This window comes from Kryptolebias marmoratus, linkage group LG14 (assembly GCF_001649575.2).
Source record: "Kryptolebias marmoratus isolate JLee-2015 linkage group LG14, ASM164957v2, whole genome shotgun sequence".
In the NCBI taxonomy this organism is placed as follows: Eukaryota; Metazoa; Chordata; class Actinopteri; order Cyprinodontiformes; family Rivulidae; genus Kryptolebias; species Kryptolebias marmoratus.
Window position 1 is genome coordinate 25,348,698 of NC_051443.1, and position 9,442 is coordinate 25,358,139.

The 9,442-nt window shown below is 43.9% G+C and overlaps 1 protein-coding gene across 6 annotated transcripts in view; it reads left to right on the forward strand.

Moving 5' to 3' along the window:
• Window positions 1-9,442, forward strand: part of LOC108245755 (transcription factor 4) — a 179,084-nt gene that overhangs the window by 16,217 nt on the left and 153,425 nt on the right. For all 6 annotated transcript variants that reach the window (XM_037979322.1, XM_037979321.1, XM_037979324.1 and 3 more), the window contains one exon: window positions 760-832. In XM_037979322.1, coding sequence (XP_037835250.1) covers window positions 760-832 — 73 coding nt within the window. The remainder of the gene's footprint in view (window positions 1-759; window positions 833-9,442) is intronic.

The window sequence follows — 9,442 nt, forward strand, 5'->3', positions numbered from 1 at the left end:
AGATAGCAAAAGGCTAGCTTAAAGGCAGCAAAGGGCTAGTTTACAGATAGCAAAAGGCTAGCTGAAAGGCAGCAAAAGGCTAGCTTAAAGATAGCAAAGGGCTAGTTTAAAGTTAGCAAAAGGCTAGCTTAAAGGCAGCAAAGGACTAGCTTAAAGTAAGCAAAAGGCAAGCTTAAAGGCAGCAAAGGACTAGCTTAAAGATAGCAAAGGGCCAGTTTAAAGTTAGCAAAAGGCTAGCTTAAAGGCAGCAAAGGACTAGCTTAAAGTAAGCAAAAGGCAAGCTTAAAGGCAGCAAAGGACTAGCTTAAAGATAGCAAAGGGCTAGTTTAAAGTAAGCAAACGGCTAGCTTAAAGGCAGCAAGGGGCTAAAATCACAAGACAAATTGTCAGTAGCTGAACCAGATTTCAAAGAGAAAAATGTTTTTGAAGAATTTAAAATGATCTCAATGTATTTTTTGGGGGGAAAATTATCTGTAAATAAAGGTAAATGTGTTTAAAAATGATAAAAGTTCTAATAACTAGCGGCCATCTTCTGGATGAGCTGAACGTCCTGACACACGGAAAACCATGCTGCCGTACCCAGTCCCGGTCATTAAGACTAATTTCTGCGGTTTTCCTCCAGGAACACGTTGGTAATGGTCTAAAAAAAGCGCCGGGCGTTTTTGGAGTGAAGCTTCTCATTCAGACGAGTCGTGTTTCTGCTCAGACGTCTGCGAGTCGGAGCTCTCAGAGGTGATGTCTGCTCTGTTTGTCTTCTAGATGTTTTCCCCTCCTGTTAGCAGCGGAAAGAACGGACCGACCTCCCTGGGGAGCGGACATTTCTCCGGCTCAAGTACGCCACAAACCAAACCTTCCTCCTCCTCCTCTTCCTCTTCCACCTGCTCTCCGCTGCTTGCTTTGCTGTTTGAATATTCTCGTCCGTAACGAACCTTTTTCTTTCTTCTGCCTCGACGTGGAAACACAGAGTCGTGGTTCTCAGATCAATCTTGTTGATTTTTGAATAATCGAGTGGCCTGGTTTGAATATTTCGCTTCAATTGTGAGAAATTTGCAAAGAAGTGATTTCTTAAGCAAACGGGCACTTCTGTTGTTTAGACTCGAACAAACAAGTCGGGGTTTTCCGTGACCTGAAGTCTCGTTGGGGTTTGTTATTTAGCGGCTGAAGCTCACTCCTGATGGAGACTTCCTGTTTTCCTGACGTTGTTTCCTGTGGGTCAGTGTGTGTGTGTGTGTGTGTGTTGGCGGTGGTTACAGGCATTGTTTGGGTTTGAAAGCGAAACATGGAACATGATGGCGTCTTTCTGTCCAATCTACTGTTTCAAACTCATCTTCTCTGTTATTTATTCCATCTAAAGTTTTTTTTTTTTTCACGCAAACATGAACGTTTTGACTTTAGTTGCTCACAAACAGCAACAGTTTTTACCAATAATTTCGTAAATCTGGATTGGTTGAAGACTTTAAGACCAAATGGACAATAACTAAAACCTCCATGATTGTAGTTGAAGGCTGTTGGGTGATATGCATTCCTTCAGTGATACAGTTTATTTAATTGTTAATTAGAATAAACCAATTGTTCCTGAGAAACACCGGTTGAGCTGGAGTTTGAAGGATTAAACGGTTGCTAACTGGTGCCGTGATTATTTATTTATGGACGTCACGTAACCAACAACTACCTGTGGAATGAACTCAGGTGCATCGGTTGTTGGTTCCTTTACTCTCATTCTGCCAAAGTTTCCAAGTTGCCCTTTTTTCCAGCAACAGAATGATCAAATTATTGAAGTTCTCTTAGACCAGGGGTCTCCAGTCCTGGTCCTGGTCCTCAGGGCCACCATCCTGCAGGTTTTCCTTGTTTCTCTGCTCTAACACACCTGATTCATGGTTTAATCACCTCTTCATGTTCTGCAGAAGCCTGTTAATCACCCATTGATTCAAAACAGGTGTGTTGGAGCAGAGAAACAAGGAAAACCTGCAGGATGGTGGCCCTGAGGACCAGGATTGGAGACCACCGTCTTAGAGGTTCTGGTTCTGGACTTACAGTGGTCCCCGCTGCCCAATCAGAAGAAACCCTGTTGGTGTTTGGATCGAAGTATTTAGATATTTGACGTTAACCGGCCTTATACCGTCAAAACTTTCCTCTGAGTTCACTGAAATTATTCAAATCACAGAGTCACCATTTATTAAACAAGGAGAACCTCAAACTGTGGTTAAAAATAATAATTATATTAAAATAACTGAATTAACACGCCACCAAGGCGGAAAGACATCAGACTTCGAGAAGCTGCTGCTGGGAAGGGTCAAAGGTCATTTACAAACATTTTAAATCTAATAACACAACGTCAAGGCGGAAAGACAACAGCAATTACCTTCAGGAAGCAAGTATTGCTGCCAGTCTGTCTGTGGGGTCAAAGGTCGTTGAACAGGCAAAGATCAGAAAGTAACCTTTGGATCTGAACGTTTGTTCAAAATGGCCACCGCAGCTAATCGGCCTTGTGGTAGTAGCTGAGAGTCGTGGGTCTCAGCAGAAGAGGATCTCGAGTTGAGAAAATGGCCGCAGCTGGTCTGAAAGCCGGCGGGCGACAAGCATTACTTCGAACGGGGAACAATGATGACTCTCTCAGTGACCTCTGACCTTCAGCCTGCTTCCTGTTTGGACTCTTCCCGGTTGTTCGAGTCCCTCCGGCTCTGAACGGCGGCACACGGAAGCCATTTTGTCGGTTGGCTGGGAAGCAGAGAGGCGGCGAGGTGTCGCCTTTGTTCACCGCGTCACTGCCGCCTGCGCGCCGCGCGTTCCGAGCGTTCAGAGCGTTCCGAGCGCTCGTTTGCCCCCCCATGCCGTGCATGCAAATCGGCGACAGTGGCGGCAAATTTACGGGCTCGGCGGCGGCGGCGGCTGTTGGGGCCTCGGCGCGGCTCGCCGTACGGGGACTCTTTGTGCCGCACAAACAGATTACACACTCGTGAACGCACACACACTCCCCCCCCCGCTGTGGCTTTCTGCAGGCCTCAGCATTTTGATGAGCCTGCTGCCGTTTGTGAATGCAGCTAATTAGACAAGAGCAGAGGTTCACAAGAGCTGGGGCGAGGCCAGAGGCTGGGACACGGCAGCACAAAGTGCGGTCCGTTTATCTGACTTTAACGCTTCGATTCACGGAAAACGTTTTTATTCTCACTCGTATCGAATGTTTGCTCCTCACTTCTGCTTGAGGTGATTCTTGTAATTTATAAATATGAAGGAAATAAAGTTTCTGTATCTCTGCAGCAAAAAATACCAAATCTGAACCCATTTTAAGGGCCATGACCTTTATCTTTAGGCGCCATCTTGGTCCCAAAGTAGTGATCTGGAATTTAAAATTCTTGTTTTAGATCAAAGATTCCCAAAGTTGGGTTCAGGACCCAACTGTGGGTCTTGAGAAGACTCTCAAAAGCAAAGTTTTATTTAAAAAAATAACGATATTTCCACATTAGCTACAATATATTTGTGTAATTAAACTAAAATCTAATGATTAATTGATCTAATAGTAACATTTGAACACTTCATTGGGGTCACAAATGTCCGCCGCTGGTATTTTTTGGGGTTTGTAGCAGAAAAGTTTTGGAACTAGATGAGTTTTATTGCTTTTCAAAATAAAATACACCCAAGGAATACATTTTATAAAGAAATATTCAAGGATTCCAGTGCCTGAAATCCAAACATTCATCAGATTTCTTCTATAAAACCCAACCGTGGTTTAGTAATCCAAGCTATGGCAGAACTGGACTCTTATTTTGAGTTTTGGAGTTTTATTTTGAAGCCTCAGGTTAAAACCTGTTCTTGTTTGCTCTTTAAGTGATGTTCTTTAAATACTTAAGGTAGTATCTGACTACCTTAATACAGCTGTAGAATTCAGACACTGAATTAAATCTTTGAGACACCTGCTATGATTTTGTGACTGTTTGCAGAGAAAACTTGAGTAAATTTTTCTAAACTTCCCTCTCAAATTTGTAATTTGTCGCTAACAGTCGCAGCTCAGGGACTTAAATCCTGAGTTTATTAAATTGACTTCAATTTTGTCCAAAGTGGACAAATTTGCTCAAATTTATTTAGAATTTATGGATCTAAAGAATGACTTGGTGATTATTTCAGACCCAGCGCCTCAAAAGCTGCTGAGTCACCGGTTGCTATGGCGACTCCCGCCTCTTCTGGGCTCAGAGGAGGAAGGGGGCGGAGCTCTTTGGACACAAACTGGAAAAAGAAGCTTCAGAAAAACCGAAACATTTCTGTAAATGGAAGCAATTAGTAAAAAAACATGCAAGCTTTTCTGTTTCTACAGTGTGTGGTGAAGATCCGACGAGTTAGAGACTCAATTTCAGGTTTTGAAGAGAAGATTTAAAACGGGAGTCGATTTCTTGGGAAGGATTTAACAAAAACCTGAAAAAGTTTTTACAGAAGTGAGACAAACGGAGGTGAAATAAGTTTGTTTTGATGTAGAAACTGTGAGAAATGTAAAGTTTGCAACAAAAATAAAACAACTAAAGTTTAGACAAAATCAGTGATTAAAGATCTTAAACCCCAGTTTATTCGTGGAAAGTCCAACTTTTATTCTGGTTTCAACTACTTCCTGTCGTTTATGGAGGAAATTTTACGCCGTACTGCTTCCAGGAGTCGTCGCCCCCCGGTCCCGATTGATCGTCACATTTTCAGGTTTAATATTTACCGTTGGGTTGTTTTTTTACAGACGTTTGAATCATCTGAGAATCTGGAGCGAAACAACAAAAAAAAGGCGACAAAAAGGGCTTTGGATCCGAGGATCGAAAGAACAAGTGGGCAAAGAAATGGGTTTTATGTAAAAATAGTGTCTGAAATAATAGTGACTAAAATATATTTTAGCATTTGGTTTTGAGCACAAAGAGCGACTTTTAATGCGTCTTTATGAGGGGATTGGATCCTCAAACGGCTGCCTGCCTCCAAATCGGAAGGAACGCCGGATTTTTGGATCCCGTAGAAGCGCTTAAATTTCTGGCCAGAAAATTCACCTTAAATCACAAAAGCATCTAAACATAAACGCTGCGCGGCGCCGGCTGACACGCACAGCCCACGGTCATCACCAACCAGGAAGTGGATTAGGCGTTTTAATTACTGGGAGATTTCGCCGTCGTTGTTGTTTATTTTGGGATCATCCCTGGAAAGATAAAGCGAGCTTCAAACTGTGTGTGTTTCTAATCTCCGGGATGAAGCCGTTCACTCTGCCTGTCAGAACCACTCGTCTATTTCGGGTCTTGGCTCGTGGCTTCCGCTCCGAAAACAAGAAGGATTTTTTTAAAAAAACGCTGTTTTAGATTCGCTGTTTGTCTCGTCGGAGAAGACTGACGAGTGTGAAACTGGGGGAGATTTGGGGGATGGGACGAAGGTTTTTGGGGGACACCTTTCTACAAAAAAAAAGGGAACAAAAGTAAAATAAAACCGAAAATCAAACGAATGGATGCTAAGAGACGGGAAGAAAGTGATGAAACGGAATCAGAGAAACTTTTAAAGAGAGAAAAGGAATTTTAAAAAAAACTGTAAAGCAAATTAAAAAGGAGAAAATAAAGAAATGAAAGAAAACCAGTGAGAATGAGAGGAAAAAAAACTGAACAAATGAAAGAAAATGTGAGTAAATGGTGAAAAAGTAAAACGTTCTTCTCTAAACGGGGCTAAAAACGAATAAAAAAGAAGAATAAGATGAACCTCGGGGACAGATTTTCATTAAACACGGAATAAACTGATTAATGTTTTGGAGCAAACCCAATTCAAGATGGCTGCCGCAGCCAACTGACTACAGTTGAGTGAATTTTGCAGATATTCAGCTGATATTTGGGATGGTTGTAGTTGAGCATCGCTCCGAGGGTGACAACCCAACTGCTGGAGTCGGCCATGTTTGTCTGTTAGCAAAATATTCAAGATGGCTGCCCCGGCTAATCAGGTGAACGGCTCCCGTGGTGGTCGCTGAGAGTCGTTACCAACACGATTTCCACGACTCTCTGCCCCTCAGAGTCGATTTGGGTTCGGCAGATCCGGCCCTGATGGCGCGCCGGAGTTTTGTTCGTCTAATTGGCGTAGCTTATTAAGTCACAGTTCGGCGGCGGCGGTGGGGGGGTCGCTTTAATAATCCCCCCCTCTCCCGTTTGATTCGACGCTCTTGTTCGGAGGCAGATAACGCGCTCCACGGCGGCGAGCGACGCCGCCGCCCTCCTGTCTTTATTCAGTCAAATCCGCCTCTGTTCCGCCCGTCAATCAAAGCCGCCCCGGCTGATGGTCGACCCCCCGCCCCCCGCCGCTCAGGCTGCTAAACGATGGCAGAAACACCCAACCATGCTCGGATTAGGGATTAATGGGCGTTTTTAGCAATAAGGGCAAATATTATTAGCTCCATTTGCTTTTCTGATGCTAATAATGAGTTCGCTAATAAAGGAAGTGATTTGGAGGTTATCGCCTGGATTAAAGCTCAGGAGATCGACGTTCTGCTTCGTCGGACGGGGAGCGCCGTATGTTTCCCCCAAAGATCAGGTTGTTTTTAGTTAGTTCTGGGGTTTTTTCAGTTTAAATAAAGTTCAGGTTACCGGTTTAATCTGCTCTGACGGGTTGGTTAAGTTAGTTAACCTGGATGTCTCCTCGGCTTTAGCCTTTTATTTTTTAAGTAAAGACATAATTTTCTTATGGATGAGTTTTTATAGTTTTGCATTTTAGGTTGAAGTTTGGTCAAAGATTGGACCATTTGTCCAACTGTCTTCCATCAATCATCTGTCCCTACGTCCATTGGTCTCTGTTCATTTGTCAAACTTTTCATTTACGTCCATTTGTTGGTCCAACCATCAGTTTGTCCATTGGATGGACAATCCATCCATCCATCCATCCGTCCGTCCGTCCGTCCGTCAGTTGATCAATCTGTTAATTTATCCATAAATTGATTCATGTCAGTAGATCTCTCTGTCCCTCTCTCTGTTTGTCCATCAGTTGGACTGTCCATTTGTCTGTCCACCCATCCATTGGTTGGTCAACTGTCTGTCCATCTGTCCATCGGGGACAGCAGGTCCAAACTCTCCAAACTGAGCTGTTGACTTTAAGCTCCTAAATGTCTCCTTTTAGAGACCAGAGTCTGAATGTTTTAATGAAAACAGGAACTAATCCCACTCCGGGGGTCAAAGGTCGTCAGTTTTTATTTTCTCGCCTTCAGCAGATTTCTGAATGAAACGATGGACGTGAAGACGGACGTTTTCGCTTCCTGCGTGTTGATTGGTACCAGAGACACGAGGAGCTGAGATCTTTGTGTAAAACTTCAAGTTTACCTGTTGAAGTCGACTCTTTCTGTCTCCTGAGCCACTGGCTGGATTTGACCTGATTCAAGATGGTCGCCACAGCCAGTGAACCTTAAATGGTTACAGATATTTTCAAGACTTGACGAAGAGAAGAAAATGAGTTTAAAACTCGGACACAGAGATGCTAACGGTAGCTCAGATCGGCTAACGTTGAATTCTGGGTAAAGGTTATGAACAGCTAATATCTTACCTGTTGTAGATGGCTCTTTATGTGACTGGACTGAGGAGCTAACGGCTAGTCTGAGCGGGACCAAAGTGGGTTGCTTTGTGTGGAAGCTGTTTTATAAACCTTCACATCACCATCAATTTTAACGGTCAGCTTCGGTTACTTATAAGCCGAAATGCCGTTAGCTGCAGCTAACTGTAGCATTTCTGTAAAAATAATCTGTTTAATGTGAATTTAACCACACTGGACTGAGTTAAAACCTTTTAATTTGGAGGTTTTTTTGTTCTTGGTTGGGATCAGACTAGCCGTTAGCTCATCAGTCCGATCAGAAACACTGATCTACGACAGGTAAGATGTTTACTCTTCAGGGCCTTTCCTGGAGATGAACCCGAATCCTGAACTGATTTTCCTTTTAATGATCTTAATTTAGATCTTTGTAACTCGCAGCCGTGACATCATCCTCGACGGTTTGTCGTTCCGCCGCCGTTAGCGCCGAGTGGCTTCACGCTCCCCCCTCCAGTTATTAGTCACATTCACAGGTGTCTTTTCTTCCGCCGCTCGCTCGCTTCCTCTCCTTCACTCAGGCGAGCCCCCTCACCTCCACCCATCGGGCGAAGTCTCGTCCTCGAACAGCCTCTTTCCCCTCGCTCAGCGGTCGGTCCGTGACGTTGGCGAGGCGTTTGTGTGTTTCGGCTGCCGACTCCCACACCTGTTCGCTTGTGCCGGCGGCGGCAGCGGCACAATTGCCGTCACGGAGCCTAATTACCTGGTCCTTAAAAAATAAAGAGACAGGGAACGTCAACCCGCCTGCCTGGCAATTACAGCGACGCTCAACACCTCTCTGCAACAAACACCACTCCAATTACAGGCTGCGTGTGTGTTTACGCTTCGAAAGGCGAGTGCGACAAGCTAAATTGTTTTGGGAGTTTAATGGCGACGTCAAGATTTGTGTGTTTTGTGTTTGGACGATGAAGACTTGTCCAACCAGCCTCTTCGTCACCATCAACCGTTTCCTCCTTGTTGACCGTTCGTCGCGTCTTCACAGAGCTAAGGAACGGTTCACGTCAGTGGCGTCACTAGGCCTGTTTTAGGGGGGCTTCAGCTCCCCTAAATAATTTTGGTGTCAAAATTTTTTTTTTTTTTTACAAAAAAATTCCATATTCCATATAATGTGGCCAGAGTTTAAATAAATAACCATATATTATTTCATTATTAACTCAAATATATGATCATAAATCTGTCAGTTTTCTTTTTCTTTACAGCGTAGGGTAGAGATCCTCTTTGGTGCGTCGTTCTCAAACCCATTCCACTTGTTCTCGCCCACTACGTTTGCTCACATCCTGTGCATCTCCTCGGGGCTAAGCCCCCCTTTGTCCTTAAAACCTAGTGACGCCCCTGGTTCACGTCTTCCGAAGTCGGGTTCAAAGAAAGGCGGCAAGTTGCAGAAATGGTGCTTCAGATAATCCGGGTGGATTTTTGAGTATGAACAACAAACTGGAGCTTAAAGACGTCACCAAACGCCAAGATTAGGGTCCTGAGGTCTCTGTGAGTCAGATTAACCAGACTTTTATTTGTTTCCAAGAAGTAAAAACCTTTTCTATAAATACATGAAATATCTCCTTTTATTCCTTGTTTTACTGCTTTATTAGAGTTAATCAGAGCCAACAGTTCAAAAGAAATCAGGTCCAAAGTTAACGGTCCAGAAGTTAGGGTCCAAATATTTGGACTCCAGCCTCCAAAGATTTTAGTCCAAATGTTTGTTTGTTTTGTGAATTAGTCCAGAGTTAATGGGAAGTTTAAAAATGGCTGCCCAACCACTCAGGGAAGACCTGTAAATGTCCTCTTCATCCTTTTCCTTCCTCCCGTCTTCGTCAGCCCGGCCACCACAGGCGACATCTGTCTCTTTCGATCCTTCTGTCTTTTACTTTTTACCCCCCCCCCCCCC